This window comes from Halichoerus grypus, chromosome 5 (genome assembly GCF_964656455.1).
Source record: "Halichoerus grypus chromosome 5, mHalGry1.hap1.1, whole genome shotgun sequence".
In the NCBI taxonomy this organism is placed as follows: domain Eukaryota; kingdom Metazoa; phylum Chordata; class Mammalia; order Carnivora; family Phocidae; genus Halichoerus; species Halichoerus grypus.
Genome location: NC_135716.1, coordinates 185,570,993 through 185,595,499, shown reverse-complemented (window position 1 = coordinate 185,595,499; position 24,507 = coordinate 185,570,993). Strand labels below are relative to the sequence as shown.

The 24,507-nt window shown below is 58.6% G+C and overlaps 1 protein-coding gene across 2 annotated transcripts in view; it reads left to right on the top strand.

The window, feature by feature from the left end:
• PRDM16 (PR/SET domain 16) overlaps nt 1-24,507 on the top strand; it is a 314,516-nt gene that overhangs the window by 144,238 nt on the left and 145,771 nt on the right. For both annotated transcript variants that reach the window (XM_078073881.1, XM_078073882.1), the window contains exon 3: nt 6,323-6,373. In XM_078073881.1, coding sequence (XP_077930007.1) covers nt 6,323-6,373 — 51 coding nt within the window. The remainder of the gene's footprint in view (nt 1-6,322; nt 6,374-24,507) is intronic.

Below are 24,507 nucleotides of genomic sequence, written 5' to 3'. Positions count from 1 at the left end.
GCTCAGGGGCGGGGATCCATTCATCCCGCTGGAAGGAAGGTGCGGGCAGACAGCCCACGGGCAGGCCGGGGGGTCCAGGCAGCAGGCACGTGCCCACGACGGGGACCCGCCAGTGAACAGCATGTTCTCGGCACGTCTGATGGCACCGAGACCCTCCCAGGAGTACACTGGGCCGTGCCCAGAGATTCTGGGTCTGCGCGAGGCCGCGCTGGCCAGGAACACGGGTCCGAGGGGGGCCCCTGGGAAAAGCAGGCCCAGGGTGAGTCCAGATAAGGGCTCCCCACCTGGGGCTCTGGAGGCAGAGTAGCCTGGTTTCCTTGGCCAGAAAAAGGGCTTGGAAGGTAGGACTCTGCCGTTGTCCACACGGCTTCTTCCTCTTGCTGGACATCGGGGTGGGCTCTCGGGGCATCGCGTGCAAGCCCCTGGCCTCAGGGTCCCCGGCAGAGGCTGGGGAGAAGCCCCCGGGGAGGAGATGTGGGCCGGCAGTGTAAACAGCGGTGAGGGACCTGTGCGCCTTCGGGGATGGGCCCTCTGAAGGAGCCTGCGTCCTTTCTCGGGCCGTACTTGACTGTGTAAATATTTTTCTTAGGAGTAAAGAGAGAGCCTGCATTCATGGGCTCGATCTCACTTGAAAGAACTGAGAAGTATCTGTTTAGGCATAAAAGCTGAAAACAGTGTCCAAGGCGCCTTTCAAAAAAATCCATTTTTGTAGCTCAATCACAGCCAAGCCGATTTTTTTTAATGCAAAAAATAAATAAATATTGCCCCGCTCCCAGTTGAGAGCTCGAGAGTTTGTGTCAACACGGCCGGAGCCTTTGCGCTGGGAGCCAGGGTGGTGCTCATGACGGGCCGCCCGCCCGCCCGCCCGCGGGGGCGCCCTGTCCCGGAAGGGACGCCCTGTGCTGCGTCCCGCAGGTCTGTTCCTCCAGAGCAGAAGCTGGGATCAGGGACGGGGACTTGGACACAGGCCCCCTGCTCGGCGGCTCCATGACCTCTGCCTGTTCCAACTCTGGAGCCTCCGCTTCCCTCCCGTAAAGCCAGGTGCCAACGGTTGTCGCCAGATGGGGTTGTGGAGAGAGGTGAGGGGCGGGCCGCCACGCCGTGGGCGCCACGACGAACGCCTGCTGGTCCCCTCACTGCGTCACCTCTGCGGCGGCCTCTGGGACCAGGACCTCAGGGCAGCGCGTAGGCCGGGGGGAGTGGTGCTCGCGCGGTAGGTCTTTGATGTGGACAGAAAACCAAGGATTAGAATTGTCCTTTAAAAATCCAGTCTTCCCAGGAAGGGAGGCCCCACAGGTGAGGTTGTGGGCATCCCCGACCGAGAACGGGATGAGTGTGAAACGTGGCTGTCCCGAGAGTCCTGATCATCGGCTTCTCAGGCCCATTCAGAGGGCTCTGTTCAGTTGGGCACAAACCCTCCCAAGAGGGCAGGTGGCACTGAGTCCACGGCAGCTGACCGCGAAGGGGTCGCCAGCTTCCTCCTTGACCTGTCTGCCCAGGCTGTGTCTCTGGCAGGAGCCCGGGCCCTGGTCCCCTCGAGGTCATCAGAGGGAGGACAACGTGGAGAGGGGTCTCCACCAACCACCTGGGCCCTGGCCTGCCCTCACGGCACAATCCAGTGCCGTGACCCCCACCCACGGCAGCTTCTTCCAGGGGAGGGGCCTAGGAATCAACTTCAAGCCACTCCAGACCCAGCCCCACACCGTTGGGTGGAGAACACCAACACCAACAAGGGAGAAACAGGTTGGAGGTCAGTAAACGAGAGTGCTGGGGGTCGTCTCAGGCCCCAGGCCAGGCAGGGCGAACTTCACCGGCTTCTTTCTGGTTTTGGAGGCCAGGAGGCCGGGGCTCCATCGGGGCTCCCTCCTGTGGGCATGGTTTCAGATACTTCAATAACAGTATTTTGAAGGGAAAGAAGCCTTCTGGGATCCATTTGTGACACCGACCAGAAAGCTTAGCCCCCCTCGGGGGACACGCCAGAACTCCAGAGCTGTGAGCGTATGAGATGTCTGTGTGTGTCTACTCTCAGCTGACTTTCTGGAGAACAGAGGGTATTTATTTTAAGAGTCAAAAAAGATGTTTTGACCAACCCCACTTAGCTCAATCCTGGCACCGAGACCCGGGAGAGAAGAGAAATGCCGGAGGTCAAACCTCCCCTTTTTTGGCTAAAATGCTTAATCAAAACACACCTAATACTTCTGCCGGGGTGTGGAGGTGGGGTCGGGAGCAGCCCCTGCTGCTGCCAGCAGCCGACGGGCCGGCAGCGCGCACGGAGGCTCAGCTAGCAAAATAAAGAGGTTTTTCAGCAAAGCGGCAGCCTTGGCGGGAAGGCCTGGGCTGAGAGGCTCCAGGAGGGGTGCGTCCGGTGGGTTCTCACCCAAGGTCAGTGGTGGGTGAATAGCCGATGATGATGAGGGTGCCTGCCAAAGCGGGCTGTTAAACAGGGCAGGTAGAGAGAAGCTGCTGGAACAGGCCTTCCAGAACCAGACTCAGACCCCCGCTCTGAGAGGGGCAGTCCTGTCTTCGAAGTCCTGCAGGGCTTCTTCCCTCTCTGCATGACGTGAAGGGGTGGGGGCCTCCTCTGGGTCACCTGTGGTCCTGCAGCTGGGCTTCCGGGCGGCCACACTGCAGCCGGAAGGGGGCCGAGGACCCTGCTGGGGAGCGGTGCACAGACCCTGGGCCCGCCCAGCCCTGCTCTGCATGGATGCGCTCCAGTCCATCTGGGCTCTCGCTCCGTGTGCCGTGCATAGCAGCCTGACCTATTAGGGACAGTGTGGTCTGAATGCCTGTCTCCATGTCCCCATCTGACCACGGACTCCTGGATGGGTGGCCACCATCTCTGAGCTGGTGCACAGACCTCAAGGGACTCTTCCCAGAATGCAGAGAAGACCCTCGAGGCCGTGTAACAGGTGGATTTCCTGGGATGCTCCATCCCGTTTGGCCACTCTTAGCCTCAGACGAAAGGCAGGGGTTCTGGCCACCCTCAGCCCGAGGCTTGTGGAACATGGTGGGCCTGGACAGAGGCTGGCTGTGTAAGGGACAACGAAGCTCTGGGGAGCGAGGCTGCACTCGTGCTGTGCCCCACCTGCAAGGCGTGATGGAGAATGGCCAGGCTCTCCTCGGAAAGGCTCTCCTGCTGGTGTTTGACGAAGTGTTTCTGGTTGAACCAGGAGTGGCCCATGCAGGTGCCTCAGACGCTGGTCAGGGAGCCCACGGGACCGAGATTCCCACGCTGCGGGCACAAGGCCCGTGCCACCTTCAGAGACAGAGGCTGCCATGCGCTGTCTGGGGGCCGGAGCCGCGGGCCCCCAGCTGCCTCTCTCTGCAGGCTGGGCCTCTGCCCTGGACACTCCCCACTGGGGAGCAGGGAGGACAGAAGATCAGGGCCACCAAAAATCAAAGTGAAACATGGCAGGGATGGCGCACAGGCCGGCAGAGGGGCCGACTGGCAGAGGGAGGGTGGCTCCCGCCCTGAGCTCAGGACGGAGCAGGCTGGAGACCAGAGGGCTCTGTGTGCGGCCATGGTGCTGACAGGGCCCCCGGATGACCCTCCTGTGGGCTGACGGAGCGGCTTCCTTGTCCTCCCCGGAGCTCTCCATGACCTACCGCCTGGGAGAAGAGAGCTGGGTGTTGGGCCTGAGCTCCCAGCAACACACCCTCTTCCTCACCAGGAAGCAGACGGTGCCTCCTTGCTAATGTGCAACCAGAGGGCAGCCCCCGCCCGCTTGCAGCCCCCGCCCCCGCCTCTGGGCCCAGGATGGGTGTGCGAGGGGGCAGCTGTGAGCCGGCGCTGGCCCCGGGAACACCGCATTGCTGATGGGGCCTCGGCATCCATCTGCTGCTGGAGGCTCAGCTGCAGCATGAACCACAGGGAAGCACCCCAACTTTCTTCTGTACTCTAGGGGAGCCCCAGGGCCACCGTGGGGTGGGGGCGTCCCTTTCACCAGACCCAGGGCCGTGCCCTGGGCTGGAGCCAAACTAGGAGGGATTCCACCCAAAATTGAGCTCGGGGCTTTGCCTTCAGCACAGCCTCGGGTGCCTCGGGCAGGCCACAGCCCTCCGAGCCTCTGTCCCCTTCCAGACACGGCGGCTCCAGAAGCCTGAAGTCCGCGCTCGCGCTGCAGGTTAGAAACATGCGCGGACCCCGCGCAGGGGCAGACGCAAGCTGAAGGCCAGCTTGCAGACGGATCCTCAACGAGAGTCGCGTGCTGGCCTTGACCCAGGCAGCATGCTCTCCCTGTCTGCGGGGCGACCGCACGGTGTCCGCACCTCAGTCCAGAGGGGACACGGCTCAGGGCTCAGGAGCTCCCAGGAACGGGCACGGGGCGCTCTCCTCCCATGGTCGTGTGCGGTGCCCCAGGCACTACACTCCTCAAAAAGTTAAAGCGCAGTGTTGTCCTTCTGGATCAAGCTGCCCCGTCCATGAGGGGCAGGTCCATCCGGTCCCAGGGACCCCGTAACCCAAGCATGAACCCCCCGTGCTGTGTGAGGCTGACAGCGGCCTCCATCCTGCTGGCTGGCCGTGTCCGGGCGCAGGCCTGGGCAGCCCCTCGCGGGAGGGTAGACCCCATCTCTGGCCTTTGGGCGTCGGTGAGCCCGGCCCCTTTCTGGAAGCCACAGCTCGGCTGAGATCCAGGCGGTCGGCCTCGTTCTCTCTTCCCCTCTGCCAGTCGACCGAGCCACCAACCAGCATTCCTGGCTCTGGATTCGGAGTGGAGAGCAGACACACGAGAGAGTAGAAACACAGGCCCTGCTGCTGGCCAGACTCGGCCCCCAGCATCGGGGTTGACCTCCCACGGGCCCCTCCAGCCCGGCCCGCGGATGACCTGGCCCCTCGCGGATGCCCCGGGAGGCCTCCACGGTCTCCGTGGTGCTCACCTTCTCCGACTCGTTCCTTTCGTACTTATGACCACCTTCCAAACCACAATTTCAGAATCTATTAGAAGAAACATAAAATCCCCAACTGTTTAGAATTCTCAACATTTAAAAGTATGACTTGTTGTTACGGCTGAGCTGGGCAGACGTGCGCCCGGGCCCCTCACCCGGCCTGCGAGGGCATGGCAGGGCACTCTGCACTCCTGGCTGGTAATTTGGAAGAGCGGTAGTGTAATTTTAAGGGGAGGGCAAATAAAACCCCTGGATTTGACACCATTTCTCGTGTTGTTTTTCAAATATTAGTTTCCATCTCGGTTTCTATTCTTATGGAAACGATGTTACAATTTATGTATGTGTCTATGCCCGGCATTTGTGATCCAGAGGGGAAAATCCCATTTATACAGCTAATTTGTCAGTTTGCTTAGCTTAGAAAGCACTCTGGGACCCGTCCCTGAAATGCCGTCCCTCTGGAGTACAGCTCGGTGGTTTTTAAGAGGAGTCGCCAGGCAGGCAAAATTCTACAGCTCTGCAAAGCCGAGCTGAGAAAAGCCCCGAGTCAGAATTGTCGGCTGGGAGAAAGACCCAGAAGGGCTGGTGCTTTCTCTCCTCGCTAACCCGAGCCCGTGTCGGCGGCAGAGGGAAGGGCCGGAGCTCCTGGCGCAGCCGTAGGAGCCCCCCTGCGGCTGGAGGGGCCGGTCATCACTGGCCACCCTAGGGTGCTTCTGTGCCGCGGGCACTGCTGGATTCTGCCTTCGCCTGATTTCCTTTGAGAAGCTTCCTCCAAAAACCACATCCACTTCCCAGGGGCCTGGGATAAAGAGCAAGTTAGCATGCTGCCCCCTCTGCTCTGCCCCAGGAGAAGCAGCGGAGAGATGGCGTCCAGGCTCAGCCCCGCCAGCCCACCTCCGCCCTCTGCCCCTGCCTCCTCCACCGCGGCTCCCTGTGCGGTGAATCGGGCTGCTCAGCCCGGCTTTGCCTCCCCAGGTAGACTGCAAGCCCCACGCGGGCTGCACGGTGCCCGAAGCCCTCCCACTCACCCTGCAGGGCTGCGCGGCTCACAGGCAGGGTCAGAGGGCACAGGGAGAGAGGCTGTTGCCCGTCTCAGAATGCCTTCCCGCCCCTCTTGGACGGTTTTTGGTAATATGTGTGGCTTCCCTTAAGGACCAGGGTGAGCTGCTCAGAGCGGCTCCTGCCCCACAAGGAACCAGCTGCCTTCCCGGGGAGCCGGCGTCCAGGAGGGGTCCTTGGCGTTCTCAGCAAACGAGGAGACACCGTTGGGATAAAGGACCCGACTTCCCAACAGAGCACTGTCTTCCATGTTGTGGAGAAGCCATGAGGTCTCACCCTTGTCATTTCTGAGAACATTGGCTCTGCCCCACGGTTTCCAGCCTGAGGACGGCATCTTGTTCGCCAGACACTAACCTCCCCTTTCACAATTGTTTTGCAGCACATGCTGACCGATACAGAAGTGTCGTCCCAGGAGGGCTGCATCCAAAAGGTAGGAGAGCTGGTCCCACGCCTTCTCCCTCGCCGTGGCCCGCGTGCGATCCTGAGCTAGCGTGCGCGTGGCCAGGTCCGTGGCGCGGCCCGCCGTTGGTGAGCGATGCGTTGTGTGTGGTGGAGCGCGTGCACAGGACAGGGGTTCTGATGACGTTAGGACGGATGCTGGTTTGCAGTGTGTCAGCAGGTAGGGGGTCACTGCCCTGAACCAACCCTAACTCCTGAGAACCGGGAGAGTCTCCCCCGTGGGAATGCTCAGGCCACGCAGACGCAGGAAAATTAAATAAACACAGGTCATGTTTGTTTAACCATCTCCACTGGATACTCACATGAAAAGAATACGGAGAGCAGGGGGAAAACCACAATTGGCTGCAAATTCCACAAAGCTTGTGCTGTACTCAGCCTCCAAAGAGGGCTCGGGCGGGGCGTGAATAAGCAGCCGATCAGGTGAAAGGAAAAGTGTCCACGTGGGCGTTGTCTCCTGCCCTCCTGGCGGGTGACGGAGACTCGCAAACATTAGCTCTACAAGATCCAGAAAGTAGACTAGGCCCCGAAAAAAACCCCAATAAACGGAGGGGCCCAGAAGCGGTTCATCAGCGCTCAGCGCCCACCCGGTCCGGGCACCCACGCACACGCACAAACGCAGGGCACACGCACACCCACACTCAGCACAGTAGCTGAACCCCTCTTTGGCATTTTCCATAGAATTAGGACAGTGCTCTCTCTCGTGCTCGCCTCAAAGCAACTCCCAGGCGAGGCGGAGAGGGGCGCCCGCCGAGGATGCCCAGACGGTGTCCCGACGCCCGGGCCCTGGGTTGGCTCCCTTTCAGCATCGCGGGATGTATGCTTGCAGGGACGGTCAACCTCTGCTGGGGGAGCCCGAGGTGCATCTCAGGTGTTCCCCGCGCCCGGCTTGATGGTCTGAGCCGAGGACTCTGGGCAGAGCGCTCCGTAAGGGGGGGACCTGCCCCTTCTCGCCGGGTCCAACCCCACAAATACTGATTTTGGAGAAAACCCTGTGAAGAGAGGCATTTTCTGACCCTGCAGTGACTTCCTGAAGGAGCCCTGGCTAGGGGTGATCTTTTAGCTCATTCTCGCCCATAACCCACAGTCTGCGTCTGGCCGGTGCCCGCCCGTCCCAGCCCCGCTGCCAGGGCAGCCTGAAGCCTTTCTTCCTTAAAACATGACATCCCTCCCAACAGCCCCCTTTCCCTCCTCCTGCCTCTGGGAACAAACTCGGACTTCCCTAAAGGACGTAAGGTAGCAAGAGATTTCAAACAGCTTTCCCATATTTCAAAGAATTGAAGTCTTTCTTCTCCCCCCCGAAAAAGGCCCCGCAGTCAAGTCCAGTGTCTTAACCTCTAGAGAGAACACGGAATCTTCATTTTTCTCACTATGAACAAGCAGCTGAGCAGGTGACACAGGTGGGACTCGCCCCGACAGTGGGGTGAACTGGTGGGAGGTTAGAGGTGACATATTTATGGTGGGACGAGCAGTCGGTTGTCTGGTGTGGATACAAGGGTCGAGGCAGAAGCCAAAAAAGTTAATTCTAAACGTGAAGATGGTGAGGAGGCCGGGGCTGGATACTTTTGAGCCATGACGATATGCGCCCGGGGAGAACCCCAGTCAGCACGTCCACTCTGCTCCCGGAGCACCACGGCCCCTGATGTGCCTTTTCCTTTTCTAAACCGTCAGCCCATCGGGCCCTGGCTGACCTGGTCAGAGGGCTTTCCTGAGAGCTGCTCAGGGGATGGGCGGACGGTGCCACGCTGACAGAGACCCGCGAGCAATGCTTGGCCCAGGCATCCCCTCAAACACAAAACCTTGTAAGGCCCGGCGGAGCGGTCTGAGGTTCCCTCTCTGCACAGAATCCGAACTGACCCGATGCCCACGGCAGCTGGACACTCAGGGGGCCCGGGCACCAGAACAAAGGGGGCCTTGGCGGCCGGCCGGCCGTTTGGAAAGAGGCCTCCTGACTCCCAGCCCGGCACCTCTGCCTCCTACCACCCCGAAGGCCCCTGTTGCAGGGGGAGGCTGCAGGCCGCAAGGGGGCTCCTCCCACTTCCTCATGCACACCCCTACCCACACCGAGAGGCCACCGCACAGCACTCAGCCGTCCATTGAATTCTGGGATTTTTCCAGCCTTGTGCGGAACTTAGACATTATCAGCATTTGGGGCATTCAGTGTGACGAGATGGGTGCCCAGGGTCAGATTGGTGGGATGATCAAAACCTAACCATGGTGCTTAGCTCTGGACCCATTGGGTGACGGTTCCATGCCCAGACAATCCAGGAGGGAGGGAAACAGAAGCGAAAATGCAAAGCCAAATGGGTTCATGCCCTGAGGCTGGAAAATGAGTAAATGTTCATTTGACCTTCCTTCCAAAAAGCAGGTCCCACCTTACCAATGTCTGTGTTACTTACAGCTGTGGAGGTCTATGCGCGCACACACACACATTACAGGCTATGACCACACATGGCTCGGCGTGCTGTTTTAAGGACACATTGAGTGAATTCCTTGGCAAGAGGATGTAGACCCCATTTATCAGTTTTGTGGTTTGGGGGTTTTGCGTCTGGCTGAACTGGGCCTCTCCTCCCCCACACGTTGGGGAGCCTTACAATACTGTGGGCAATCGCGGGGGGGCTGTGGGTAGGTCAGTTGACATCTCCAGCTCGTCCTTCGGTCTTGAGGATGATGATACTTCCTGATCTTTATGAGCATCAGTGAAGTGCAACAAAAGGTAATTAATGCACTCAGTGGTTCGACACAGTTGCAGAAAATGTGATATTTTGTGGGCAAGTCCCGGTTATAAATTCTAAGCATTAGCGAGCCAGGTTGCTGGATGCGCCGCGGAATCCCTCTGTCGGGCCGCAGACAGGAGACCAGGCCCAGGCCCGGGGAGGTGGGCTGTGCCCACACTCTCAGCGGAGGCGGGATTCGAACCCAGGGGGGCGGCCGGGCCTGCGGTGCGGGGCGGGGCTCCCGTGGGAGTGACAGCGGCCACAGCCGAGCCGCGCCAGGCTCGGCCCCGCCCCTCAGGTCCCGGACCCGCATCCCCGCCGCGGTGCCCCTCCGTGGGGCGGGGGTCGCCCGCATCCCTCCGTCCCGACCCGCGTGCTCTGTGTCCCCCGCAGTCCCGCACCCCTCTCCGTCCCCTGCGCCCGCGTTCTTCCACCGCCCACGGCCCCCCGCGCAGCCAGCGAGGCGCGCAGCCCAGAGCTTTGGTGCCGGTGAGATTGGGACCCGTGCTCTCCGCCGCCGCCGCCCGGCGCCCTCGCCATCCCTGCAACCGCCCCGGTGTGCGCTCTGGGCGCGGAGCCCCTGCTGCCCGCGAAGTCACTTTGACTGCGGGTCTGCAGGTCGGGCCTCGTGGCCTCTGCCAGCGTCGGCGCCCGGACCTCTGGGACTGCTCCCTCCGACGGACTCTATTTCGTCTCTGTTTACTTAGAGGGAAAGCCCGGGGCTCCTGCAGAGCAAACATCTGCGGGAGATAATCTAGCGAGTTGTCCATCCATCACTCGGGTCGCCCGGCTCCCTGGAGAGCCCGCTGGAGCCTGTAATAAAAAGGCCCAGCGAAGAGGCTTTGGGGACGAATAAAGAGCCGTGTTAAGGGCCCGCTGAAAATGGATGGAAGACATTATTAAGGCTCAATGGCCGTCTTATCAAAATCCAATAGGATAGACATTTGGCAAAAGGCTTAAATTTATTCTTTGACTTTCTGGAGGGCTTGAATTTATCCGTTAACAAGAGTGTAGTCCACCCGGGGAGATGGTATCAGCTAAAAGAATTTTGATTTAATCTCTCTGGTGATATGAAAAGGGGACACGCAAGCCCCCGGCCGCCTTCCCTTTGTCCCACTTTATCTTGTTTTCTTTGACCATCTTGAAAAGGAAGGACGTGTTAATACGGTACAACTGGGGGGAAAAGCAAACAAAAGGAAGTGACCTTTTCCTTTTTTTATTTTTATTTTTTCTTCTCCTCCCCTCCTCTGTCTGCCCCCACCCCGCCAAAACTCAGGAATTTGCATCAGTAAGGCTAGGACCGGAAGGAGAAAGGTGCCACCCAGCCGGCGCTCTGGGGGGCAGGGGGCCGAGGGGTGCACGGGGAGTCCGAAGGAAAGAAAGCTAATGAAGTCCGGTGCTGGAAGAGGGAGCCTGATGGCTCCATAAATCTCTCCCCCATCATTACGTGCAAAATGCTACAGGTCATAAAAGCCATCTGATAGCCCAGCCTGGCACTGTCCACAGAGGGTGATTGATTGATAATCATTATAATTTGTGAAATGATTATTTGGATGTTAGGACCGCGGTCTGCACCAATGGGCTGTTGTGTGTGCGTGCGATCCGTAGCCTGGCCCCGGTGAGATGCCTCTGCTCATCGGGGTCCCTCCCGGGGTGGTGGGGGTGCTGGGTGCTGGGGCCAGGGAAGGCTGGCCAGGGAGTCCAGGAAGACAACTCTTCAAGCTGCAAGAAGGTGGGAGTGGAGACCACAGGCAGCTGCTAAGTGTGTTCTGTGCCCGCACACCCCAAGGTTAAGCCAGGCTGTGACTCTGGCATTTGGCGGGCCTGGGTCCTGGCCTGGCCGGGCCGTGGAAGTTCAGCACAGCGCCGCATAGCCAGGTCCTGCTGTGCAGTGCTGCTGGAGTCTGTGGTTCTGGCGTTGCCCTGGAGGTGGCTGGGGGCCCCAGGGAGTGTGGTGGAGAGACAACCGATGTGGCTGGACTTAGGAAGGGGAGGTCCAAAAATGCAGAAGCCCCAGCAAGAAGTGCTGGTGGGCACACGCGGGGTTCCCGCTGGTCTTAGTCGGGCAGGAGGCTTCGCCGGGTCCTTCTCATGCTTTGCCTGTGCCAGGGAGGATGGTTTTAGCAGTCCTTTCCTTTTTCCTCTTCCCCTCCCAGCCAGCAACACGCAGGTGCCACCAACACCCTATAACTCACCCGCATTTTACCTGCAAAGACACTTTATTACCCCCCAAAAAATCACACCGGAGTCCCCAGCCCTCAGAACCCTGCAATCACAATTAATAATTTGCATGTGGGATCGGTTATGTCTTTATGAAATCAAAGTGTGTTTAGCTGCCACGGAGACAGCCCCGAGTTGATTTTGATAATCTGGGGCTGAATAGACTTGCTCGGATGCAGTAAGCCCCGGACAAAAGGCTGGGCAGTGGCTGAAAGCCCTCTGACGGCACGTCTCCCTCTCCTTTGTTCGGGGGCTGCTGATAAAAGAACCAGGAGTCCATTAATTCAGTGAATGAACATATAGTAAAGTCAGTGCTTCTTGAGAACAATAATGTTGAGGTCAGCTTCGGTTGCCATGGAAACTAAGTACTCCTAAGAAGTTTGCATCCCTGATTTTGCTGAATCAAAGGCTGCAAAGCGGAGAGGTGTAGGGGGCCGCGACCAGAAAGTTGGAGAGCGCCGCCTCCGCTGGTCCCCTTCCTGAGAAGGTGCAGGCCTCAGCCCCGGGGCTCAGGGCCCGCCGCCCGCCCGGCCTCCCCGCCCGCCCCTCCCGGGAGGCCTCTGATTTCACAACTGTGACGCTTATCTGAAGAGGCCGCTTAGGTGTGACTTCGGTGGCTCCAGTCCCCCGGGGCAGAAAGTCAGGCCCGAGGGAGGGGCCACAGCCTGGAGGCTCGCCGCTGCGGAGGGCGGACTCTGACCTCTGGCCACCTTGAAGCACCTGAACTTGTCCCTGGGGGGGTGGCGGGCAGTGGCCCTGGGGCCCCTTCCCGCCCTGATAAGGGTGATTAATGGGCCAATAGTGGCGGCGACGGGGAGCTACGGGGGAGCGACATTATAAACATAAACTTTTTGCATTTTCAGGCCCCTAAATTGAGTTGATTCCACTTTCCCCACCCTTGCCCCATCCTGAGGATCCCCGAAACCGGCTTGAAGGGTCAGATCAGCTGGGCGAGGTGCAGATGGTTTATCACCTGCCCGCTGGGGGAGCGGTGAGTCCGGAAGGCTGGCTCTGGGCCTGGGGGTGCTGGGGTGCGGCGGCTGCCAGCAGGTCGTGGAGGGCACACTGCTCCCACAGACCCGCCCAAGCCCGAGAGCCACACCTGGGGGGAGGGGACAGAGAGTTTAATTTCTCCTCTTTTTTTGCAACTGAGAAAGCAATGAGCTGGCTTTTCTTTCTCTCCCTGGAGCACCTCCTGAGAATCAGCCCCTGAAAGGCTTCTGGGCTGCAGTTTGGGGTCCCGGTGGAGGGAGCGTGGAGGCCCCCTGGGGTCCACCAGCAGCTGCGGGCAGGGCTTGTGAGAGCAGGTGACTTGGGGGCCCTCTCTGGGGTCAGGCCCCTCCCCCCAGCCGCCCTGCTGACACTTTCTGCCCAAACTCAAATCTCAAAGGCAGAGAAAACATCACCAATTTCATAGGACAGACTCAGAAATGGAAAACACGCCTTACCCCGCAAGGTAGACAAAGGAACTTCTCCTTTTGGCTGGAGACCCAGGGAGGCTGGGCCAGGTCCGGTGCCCCTCCCAGCCCACCCCAACCCTCTAAGCCTGGTTCTGCCTGGACGTGGTGGCCCTTGGCCTTGAGCGTGGCCTCCTGCATTTCCGGCTCCTCCTCTGCGGCTGGAGAGCTAATCCGTCTCCAGTGCCCGACTTGGTCCCGAGCGTTCAGTGGGGTAACAAGATAGTGATTGGGCACAGCTCTGGGCACCGGGGCCTGCTTATTGGAGGTTGGGGGTGCGACTGCTGTGGCCGGTGCGGGGACGAGGGGGCGGAGGGGCCCCAGGTGGACGCCGGCCATGGATGGAGGGTGTCAGGCCTCTCTGGGGACGCCTGCAGTGGGTCAGAGCGCACAGGCAGGGGGCGTCCGCCGCAGGGCCCTCCTGGAAACCGCGCAGAACCTCGGGGCGTCCAAGGGGGCTCTCGGGGGGAGGGTGCTAGGAAAGATCGTTTGGAGCAGGACGCCTCTCGCACCGGGTAATGAAGCGGATTTATTATCTACATTACCGGCTTTATAGGAGCCAGATGGTGGTGTCAATAAAGTCCGTAATCTTCAGGGGGGTGCAATAGTGAGTTAATTAAATTGTGCCTCACTATTAGGAGAGAAAAATGTATCAGCTCTGAGACCTCTTTAGCGTCTTCTGCTTTAAACCCACAGACACGCACCTCCGCAAAGCCCGCATCACTGGCTTGCGGGGGCTGCTCTCAAAGGAGAAACCCCGGGGCTCACCTCCGCTCTGAAAGCCCCGCCATCGTCCATCAGTGTGATGATCATCATTCTGAGAATAAGGCAGATTTCTGGTTTTACACAAACAGAGATACTGAGGTGGCTGGTCCCTCTCAGGGTAAAAGAGAGCGGAGTGAGAGATGCTGGGAGTGCTTGGGGTCCCCGCCCTCTGCCCGGGTACTGCCGCTCTGCCCCCTTCTCTCTCTCGTGCTGAGCACCCCAGGCCTCGAGGGAGGCCTGGCTCCAGAGTCCCCTCAGATGCTGTTCCCTGGGGAGGGCTTGGGGGCCAGGCTACACGGGTGCCCCTCGCCAGAGCCCAGGACCCCACCCCGCCCCTGCGCAGGCCTGTGGGAGGCCTTGGGGAAGCCTCTCAACTTGATACGGGATGACAGGGCCTGCATGTGGGGGTCTCTGCGGCCTGCCCAGGGGCGGAAGCTCTCAGCCAGGGAAGGCTGTGTCCCACACACCCCATCCACGAGGCCACCTGCCGTCCGAGCAAGTGGGCATCTGCGCCGGGCTTGCGGAGCGGACAGGCCCACCGGCATCCCGGCCGGCCCGTTCACCATCTTCCCTGAGCCGTGGCTCTGGCTTCCTGTGTCAGCGAGGATGTGGGTGTGGTGGTCCTGGGGGTGGGGTGGGGGAGCCTCTAGCCTCCGCCCTGCCTCCCACAGCAGCTTCTACGAGGCTCACATTGCTGTTGGGCTGACCATGCACTGAGCCTTGGGGGAGGGCCCGGGGCCAGGAGGAGGGTGGGAGGGAAGGAGAGCAGGCAGGTGCAGGGGGCTGAACTTGTCCCCGCGAGGGGGTCCTCTGTCGCTGTCATTTATGGAATGCCTACCATTAACCAGCCACTTGATGTCCATCGGCTCACTTACCCCCCATCACCCCAGACAGGTGTTCTTGTCCCCACTTCACTGAGCAGGAAACTAAGGCACGGAGAATTTAAGTCACTTGACTAGGCCACACGATTCAGTGGAGAGGCGTTTTCAACACCAGCCAACAAGACTCTGAAGCAAGTGTCCTCGAGTACCGGGCGCTAGCATGTGCTCCGAGCATTCCCCCAGCCTTGCTCCCCGGACAGAGAGTCCGAGCTCGCCCACACATTCAGAGTTCAGATGGCGCTAAGTCGTCAAGTTCAGAGGAAGCTGAGTCAGAGAGGGGCTGCGCTCGTTGGAAGTAGATGTATCAGTCAGCTGTTGCCACGATAATGCCGTGTAACAAGCCGTCTCCAAACTCGGTGGCTTAAACAATACTCGCTGGTTCTCACTGACACGCGTGCAAGTTGGCTGGTCCAGGCTGGGCTCAGCTGGGTGTGGTTTGCTCCGGACGTCCGTCGGCCTCGTGGACCCGGGGACTACATGGGGCGTGTGGTTGTCATGGCGATGGCAGAAGAAGAGGCGGGCACCCACAGTCATTGTGGGACCGACGCTCTGAAAGAGTACGTTCCCCCCGCATCCCCCGCAGCCGGCAGCACGGGGCGGGAGGAGGTGCCACTCATGGCGGGGATGCGGTTGTAGAGCAGAGGGCGTGGAGGAGGGGACGCCAGCGCATTCTACTGTGGCGGGCTGCCTGTAGGAGGAGGCACTGGAGCTGACACGTGGCCAGTTCCCAGGTGCAAGCTAAAGCGGGGAGAGTCACTTGACGTGTGCGGATAGAGAACGGAGTCCATGTGAGGCGAGTGCACTGTGAGCACGCAGGAAAAGACAAGGACGCCTCGCTGGCACACGTCCCCTGCCTCGCCAGCTTCCGGGGTCTCTGAGATGCACGCGGCCCAGAGGGACGGGCCCCCTTCCCCGGAGGGGCTCTGGTCTGTGGTCTGGAGTTGCCAGGGAGAAGCAATGCCAGTCTGTCTTAGGGGTTGTCCCGGGTCCCTTTGCTGGGAGGGATTCAGGAGACCCCGTAGGGAGGGGGACTAGGGTGGCAGAGGGTAAACCACCGCAGGCCAGCCCCGGGCCCAAGAGAGGCATTTGGACAACCTCCCACTAAACAGAGGGCTTCGCTGTCCGGCCACATGAGGAACCATAAGTACTTAGGACCAAGTGACCAAAGCCAATCTGAGAAGGCTACACACTATGTGATTCTGGCTCCATGATGTTCTGGAAAAGGCAAAGCCACGGAGACGGTAAAATGATCCGTGGCTCCCAGGGATGGGGGGAGGGAGGGGCGAGCAGGTGGAGCTCAGGAGATTTGTAGGTCAGTGGAGCTCTTCTGTGTGATCCTACGGTGGTGTCTACACGACCCTGATATTTATCTGGACCCACAAAAAGCACAACCGACCCCAACAGCGAAGCCTGATATTAATCGTGAGCATCACTTGATGATGGGTCAGTCCTGGCTCATCAGTGGTAAGAAATGACCGCAGGAGCACGAGACATGAGTAACGGGGAAGCTGGGGGGCAGGGGGGATGGGAACTCATCGTACTTTACGCTTACTTTCCTATAAAACTTAAACTGCTCTAAAAAACAAAGACGATTCTTTTTTTAAGAACAGGGTTTCGGAAAAGTGGCGTATCACATGCACACACATCTTCTGTGAAGCCTCATACGTGTATAAGGACATACATATGGGAAAAGGCTGCACAGGAATAATACAGAAGTGATGATGTCCCTCTTTGCTGTGACATAATGTCTGATGTTTTAAAAGGGAACACCCGTATGGGGTACTTTGCTTATGAAATATGTAGACTTACGTGAAGTGCTCATTCAGTGCCCGGCCCACACCAACACCAGATGGCAAAGGTCGCCACCACCGTGGTGGGTGGTGATGGCCAGACGTGGGCACCGTTCCCGTTTGCTGGATCATAAACCCCCTGTGGTCAGGATTCCCTATCCTGCCTACATGCGGGGCCGCTCACCAAACGTCTGAGCCTCTGCCTTCCGGGACCGTGGTAGCACGGGGCCCTCTGCCCGCCTTGTGGTTGGATAAACCACCTGGCCCTTGGGCATTTCTAGACCCAGCAGCCACTGGCCGGCCTGACAGCCCCCGGAGCTCTCTGCCCTCCAACACTGCGGCCAGAAAGTTCTGGAGAGGCCCCAGCAATTACCATAGGCAGAGCCATCCTGTGAATCACACGAGGCATATGGGAGAAACACAGCCATGTGCTATTTGGTTGGGCTTCCTGGTTTTGGAGTCTGTCATTGCAGCGTGACCTTGTCACGTACCCATTCAGCAATACTGACCAAGCACTTACAGTGTGAAGGTGCTGGAGACACAAACTGGAATTCCTCGAGGTCTCTATTCTCCCAGGGTTCCTGTCCTTCCGAGACCCCAGTCACCTGTGCTGATGAGCCTCGGCAGCCCTTGTTCCTTGGGGCCCTGGCCCCTGGGGACACCCGGCTGCAAAGTTCCAAATCAGATACCGCTCCTCATGGTGGGGCACGCTTCCAAGAGCCTCTTGGGCTGTTTACTCTGTTCATTTCTGGCAGAGGTGACCCCATCTTGCCATGTTGGCTTGGCTGTGTCCCTGCAGGTTGGTGATTCGAAGGAGTCATTTCTCTGGGCCATTTTTCCTTTTTATCCCCTGTTATATACAGGGGAAATTGTGAGGATAACAAATTGATTTTGGCCAGGAAGAGTGGGATTCTTAATTTAACAGATTCAGGGTGAGTGCACCGTTTTCTTACTTAATAATATTTCCTTCTTTGAATAATATCCTCTTTCGGCACCGGCCTCTTTGTATGCTAGCAGGATTCATCATTCCACCTGACACCCCCTTCCATCAGCCAAGGCTGTGTTGGTGAACGGTTTCTTCTTACCCAGTTAACAAGATGTTTCTCCAGTACAGTGTTGATAAATTAAGTAATAAAAGGCAAGACTTATTATTTTATATTGGAACCTTGCCTCTGTTATTCCTGAGCAATGGCCAAGATTCAGAGTATTAGCCACAGAAATGTTTGCATTGCCGGGGATGGAAAATTATCACATAAAGAGAGTCTGATGTGGTGTTCATCACGGATCAGCTGAGAGGAAGGAGAGACTCAAAAACAAACAAAAATAATAATAAAAATCCTCTTCCCCAGCCTCACGCTGGGCGCAAGGGGACAGGCGAGCTGGTGCACGTTTGGAGTTGACCTGAGGGTGTCCTGCGTGCCGCAGGCAGGCCGGCACTTTCTCCTAGCCTCCCAAACCTGAGGCTCTGGGTTACCAAGGCCCCGAAAGGGCAGATAATTATCGGAAGAGAATCTGAAGCGTGGGCACCCCAGAGAGCAGCAGAAATAAAGTGAGGAGGAGGAATTTTGAATAGATTTCCTCCCTTTGTATTTCTGTTTTGGACAAGAAATGCAGAGGCAGGAGTAAAGGGGAACTGGCAAGGTAGAGAAAAACATCAAATTAGCCTTCAGGAAGGTCTGGCTTGTCAGGGGCTGTCCTAGGTTGGCAGGAGCTGGGGGGATGAGAGACATCTTTGTCCCATGTCTGCCAATGTGCCGCCCTCCAGGAGGGAGAACCAGCCCGAAGGGAGGCCTGCGTCTGTCCCCATTCACTCACCCACGAGGAGGGTCAATGCCCACGCAGACCAGAAGTTGCCAGGGTGGGCACGACTGTGTCTGTGTGTGTGACATCGGGCCATGCTGGGGCCAGGACGCAGGCAGGCAGAGGCCACATCTGCGTGCTCACTGCTGTGCCCCCGAGCCTGGCCGAGGTGACAAGCGTGGGCCCCTCTGGAGCGTGCTGGGTGCCTCACGGCAGCCCTGGGAAACAGATGCTCTTCTTCCCTGGGCTTCAGACAGGTGAAGTCACCCACCTAAGGTCACGCAGACAGTAAGCTGCAACCTTGGCCCCTGTAAAAATGCTCCCAACCCGGACTCTGAAACCTGAGGCTCTGACCAGGGGGCCCCAGCAAGGCGTTTTCACCCTCTGGGATCATCCACTTCCCTAGGTGTCGAAAATGTGCATTCCCCAAAAGCAGGTGCTAATTTGGGGGCCTCCTCCTGGCCTGGGCTGGTGCCCATCTCCTCTCCCGGGTGGTTTTACTGGTTGGCATGCTGTCCCCAGTCTCTCCTCCTGCTAATGCAACAAACGTCCAGCACCCCAGTCACCTTATTAAACACCCAGGACTTTTCTTTAATAATCACCATTTGGCCCCCAAAGTGTCACTGTAACACTCCTCAAAGCCCTCACCCCGCTTTGGGTTTCCCACCATGACACATCCCTCACCTCCTCAGAAGCCCCACACACATGATGTGAGAGCTTTGTGTCTCCCTGCACTTCCCTCCTGGCCCCACTTCTGCCCCGTCACTCACAGGGGGGGACTCTGCTGTGCCAACAGGACAACACAGCCTTGGGCGTATGCACCCCAGCAAGTGCCCTGCCCTGCTGCTCCCATGGGAGCACCTCCAGAGGTGTTCTGGTTCCTGTGGCTTTGGGGGCCAGACCCCCAAACACAGCTTTGGTGACATTCAGGGTTTGCTCAGCTAACCCCAAGGGTTGCCTTTTTGCTCAGCTTCCACTGAGCTGCTAAGCAGCCACCATGAAGGCCTGTCCATGGCACTTTCTAAGGGCTTGGGGGGTGAGGCCTGGTGGTGGAAAGATCTCAGAAGGCAGAATATTGTCCAAGGGTTTCTTTATTCTCCGGCACCTTGATTTCCTCATCTGCAGAGTGGAGGTGATAATAGCTCCTGCCTCAAAGTTGTGGAGAGTGATGACATTAGATGTTATGCATAGAACACACCCAAAATAGCACCTGGTGCAAGCCTATGACTCCGAGTGAGAGCAAGGTGGTGATGGCGGGGATGGCGGTGCCGATGGTGCTGATGGTGCTGATGGTGATGATGATGGTGGTGATGGTGGTGGTGGTGATGGTGATGGTGATGGTGATGATGATGGTGGTGATGGTGGTGATGATGGTGATGATGATGGTGGTGATGGTGATGATGGTGGTGGTGGTGGTGGTGGTGATGGTGGTGATGGTGGTGGTGGTGGTGGTGGTGGTGGTGATGGTGGTGGTGATGATGGTGGTGGTGATGGTGATGATGGTGATGATGGTGATGATGGTGGTGATGGTGATGATGATGGTGATGATGGTGGTGATGGTGATGATGGTGATGATGGTGGTGATGATGATGGTGATGGTGGTGATGGTGGTGATGGTGATGGTGATGGTGGTGATGGTGATGGTGGTGATGATGATGGTGGTGATAGTGGTGATGGTGATGATGGTGATGATGGTGATGATGATGATGGTGGTGGTGATGATGGTGATGATGGTGATGATGATGATGGTGATGATGATGGTGATGGTGGGATGATAGTGATGATGATGATGATGATAGTGATGCTGTTGATGATGATGATGGTGATGGCAGTGATGATAGCGATGGTGGTAATGGTGATGATGGTGATGGTGATGGTGATGATGATGATGGTGATGATGGTGATAATGGTGATGATGGTGGTGATGATGATGATGGTGATGATGATGGTGATGGTGGTGATAGTGATGATGATGATGGTGATGATGGTGATGGTGGTGATGGTGGTGATGAGCCTTTGAGGTCCCACACAGACACAATCATTACATGGGGGAGCCAAGAGCCCAGGAGAGGACATCCACAGAGGGATCAGAAGACCCCTGAAACTCCATCTACCATCAGTTGGTGTGACCTGGGGAAGGTCACTTATCCTCTCAGGACCTTGGTTTCTGACCTGGCAACATAGGGCGGACACTCTGTACCCCACTCAAGTTTCTGGTCTGGGAGGAGCCCAGAGATAAGGCCTGGGGCAGTGCACTGGCGGGCACCTCACAAACATGAGGCAGCACTAAAAAAAAAAACAACAGGAAGAGACGGAAAGGAAAGTCATAAACGTCCCGCACTTACTGGCCCTCCAAGATGACCTCTCACACAGAGAAGCAGGCCGTGGGGAGTTAATAAGAAATACAGGACTTCCTGCAAGATAGCAAGTGAATTGTGAGCCGTGAATTACTTTTTTCCTTTGAAAAATGATGTAGTCAGGTCAAAATATTTTTGCATTTCAAACACTTGAGTTCCTTTGTCCTTGGGGCTGACATGACTTGGTTTCCATGCAGCCTCACAATGCGGGGAAACATCTTTTAACTGCCAGACGGCCCTCCCGATAAGCCCGCCAATTCATAATGTGCGTCCAGAAAGCTGTAGCGGGTGAGAAAGCAGAGGCCTTTGCAAAGTCTATTTACACAGCAGGGAGAAGCCTTTTCACCCCCTAGGTAAACAGGCCGAGCACAGGCTGTTGAGCCCCGGGGCGGGTGAGGACCACACTCCGCACCAGCCGGGCTCCCAGGCAGGCCTGCCTGGGCGCCCCTCCGCCGACACGCCGGGGACTCAGGTCTGCGACAGCACGGCCTGCCCCGTGCACAGGGCATTTCCTTCAGAGCCAGTGTCATCCTCCCAGGACCCAATCCAGAAACGTCCCCCATGGGGCTGGTTTCTCAGCTGATGGTGGGTCTGGGCTGCAGCCTGTTTGTCTCTTTGGCCAGAGGGAGCCTGTCCTGCTGCCATCCTGGGCCACGAGGGGCCTGATGGGAAGGGGCAGTGCTGTAGAGTCCTCTGTCCCCTTTCCTTTCTAAGCCATCTACCCCACCGCCCCACAGCTGAATCGAAGGTCCCACTGCAGGGTGTTTTCTGGGGGCAAGACTGAGCATGGGATCTGCCTGTGCATGTGGCTAATGTTTTCTTGGGCACTTACACTTGCTACAAAAGACTGGCACAGAGAGGTTAAGTAACCGGCCCAATGTCACACAGCTGTGAGAGGCAGAGCCAGGGTGTGAAGCCAGGTCATCTGGCTCTGTGCTCCTGAGCAGGAGGACTTGATGCTCCTCAACAAGTGTCTGTTTGCTCACCTGGGTGGGTCCCTGGACTCTGAGGACCCAGGGCTCCCTTCTTCCCCAGAGAGACTCAGCATTATTCTGTTAGCACAGGGGAGTCTGGGGATCAGCACCCCACATGTGAGTTAGTGGCTGCCCATCCAAGGCAGAGCCAGCCAGCTGGGAAAACCAAACCCAGCAGATTGCAAGGCGCCCGACAGACCCACCTAATTAGAGATGACATGGGTCCAAGCCTCCCTAGGCGCCCCCACCCGCCTCAGCTCCTGGGTACCCTGTTCTCAGAGCTGGACAAGAAGGCTGGAGGGCCATGGAGGGGGTGCTGTCTGCAGGGAAGGGATTCCGTGAAGCCCCTGCAAGCGATGCCCGGGGCGACAACAGCCAGTTGTCGCCGCGGGCCGGAGTGACTGCCGTGTGCGGGAGCACTGACCCACCACATACGCCCGTCGGGGACGTCGGGCTCCAAGCCGCGGCTGTGAACAGTGAGGTCTTCGCCCGCGGCCCTCGGTGGGCTCTGCCCTTCCGACAACCGGCCACAGACGGGGCTGCCTAAACACAAACATTTCTCTCGCGGTTCTGGGGGCTACGAGTCCAAGAGCAAGACCCCAGCAGAGTCCGTGTCTGGTGAACACCCTCTTCCTGGTTTGCAGACGGCCGTCTCCTCACGGTGTCCTCAAACAGCAGAGACAGGGAGAGACGAACAGAGGAGCAAGTTCTCCAGCATCTTTTCTTGTGAGGGTTCTGTTACCATCGTGGGGCCCACCCCCCGGACCTCATCTAAACCTAATCAGCTCCAAAAACCATCACCCTGGGGATTAGGGTTTCAACATATGAATTTGGGGGGGGACATAAGCATTCAGTCTATAATATCACCAAAGGGGCAAATAAAGCGCAAATACAAAGTCAGCATGTGAGCAGTTGCAAGTGACCAGAAATGCTGCCGACAGGCTTGGCAGACCTGGGCTGTGGGACAGGGACATAGGCGGGTGTCCCCAGGGCACCTCTGGGGGGCATTGGAGGAGCTCCCCAAGGCCTAGGGGAGTGAGACCTAATGGGACCGAGCCAAAAGCATCGCAGGCAGAGGGCATGCAGCTGAGGCCCCTGAGTGCAGGGGTGGGCAGGGAGGGGTGTTGTGGAGGGTGCCCGGTGGGAAGCAGGGGGTGTGGGGAGTCAAGGGTGGGGGTGGGGAGATGGCTGTATCTGGGATACTTCAGAGTGAGAAGCTTCAATAGATGGAAGACAAGAGGACAGCTCCAGGGACCGGCTGAGGTGCTGCCATTTGCAGGGGGAGCCTGGAGGTGGGAGTGGGCATGCAGACAAGTAGAAACGGACATGTCAGCTTGGTACATCTTACTTCTGAGATGCCCCTTAGACAGATGTGCCAGGAGGACATCAGCTAGGACGATGGATGTGGATTTACAAGCTCGGGAAACCCTGGGGCTGGGGCCACTCCCCAGGGGATGCAAAAGTGGAAGGGGCCAAGCAGGAGCCCGAGCAGCTCTGGTGACTGAGACCAGCGGAGAGGAGGAGGGGGGAGGACATCCCCACCCACCCACTGCCCTCGAGTGGGGCCGTGTGACCATGGCCTGGACAAGAGCATTTCCCTGAGGGTGGGTGGAGCTCAGCGCAAGCAGGCAGGGAGTGTGGATGGCATGTTTCCCTGTGAGAATGTGCACGGTGGCCGTGGTTCGGGGGACCCATCTGGGGTTCCTGGTGAAGCCGACCAGAGGCCCTACCAGAGGCCCAGAGCAGGTGGACTGTGGGGTCCATCCTGGGAGGCCGAGGCTGGGGGCTGGGGGAGGCGACGGCGTTCCATCGGGACTGCACAGTACATGTGGGGGTCAGTCTCTGGTGTGGGCCTGGGACCCTCCCTCTCCATGATGCCCTCACCACGGTGGGAGCCCCCACCCTCCTCACTCTTGGCCCGAGGTCCCCATTGTCTTGCGTCCAGCCAGGGAGGCCTGCGGCCCGTTGCTGAGTCAGCGCGCACTGCCGGAGGCTCCAGTCGTCATAAATGCATATTTAATAACTGCTTTCCCCTCACTGCTTCAGAAGCTCGGGAATGGGCTTCGCCCTTCAGCTGGTAATGAGAAGTTAATAAAAGTGGGATTTTGTGCAACGCTGGCCCTCTGACATCTTAATCTTTATTAAAGAGACAGAAACTTGCAGGGAACGGGCGGGCCTGCCCAGCACAGCCGGACGCCAGGAGAGCCTGCAGGAAGTGGCCGGGGGGCGCCGCACCCCCTAATCCCCGCAGGACAACGCGCACGGGGGCCTGCGCCGCCTGCTCCCCTCCGCGGACGCGCGCTCCCTGTCCCTCCCGGAGCCGGCGAGAGGCCGCGGGCTCGTGCAGCGGGGGCTGTGGTGGTGGCCGCTGGCCTTCGGGGGCCACTTCTTTCTCTCTGTTTTCCTTTCTCCTGGAGGTGAAGTCCACAAACACAATTAACCGTGTTAAAGCGAACACCTCGGGGTGGGTCGTACCGCGTGATGTTGGGCAGCCGTCACCTCTGCCCGGCCCCGGGGCATCTTCACTGGCCTCGCGGGGCCCCTGACCGCCCGCGGCCACTCCGAGGCCACCTCTGTGTCCACCTCCGCTCCAGCCCCAGGCGGCCGCAGTCCATGTGCTCTCTCCGTGGCTTCGCCTCCTCGGGCGGCTCCACAGATGGACCCACAGTGTGTGGCCTTTGGGGTCTGGGTGTCCTGGCCGCCTCCCAGGCCTGCACTCCGCAGCGGGCCTGTCAGGGCTTCCCTCTCCATCCCGCCGTGGGGACCTGCCCCGATTCCTTCACCTGGTCACCCGCTCGTGCACACTGGAGCCCCTGCCACCTTCGCTCTCATGAGCAGCGCTGCCGAAAACCTGTGTGTCCACCTGTCAGTTTGAGTCCCTGTTTGCAATCCTCCAGGGCAGACACCCAGCTGTGGACTTGCTGGGTCCTAAGGTGACACTGGGTCTAACTTTCTGAGAAGCCGTCAGACTGTTCCCCCTTCAGACTCTTCCCCCTTCAGACTCTTCCCCCTGGTAGCCTGTTCCCCCATCAGACTGTTCCCCCATCAGACTGTTCCCACCTTCAGACTGTTCCCCTATCAGACTGTTCCCCCGTCAGACTGTTCCCCCGTCAGACCGTTTCCCCATCAGACCGTTCCCCCATCAGA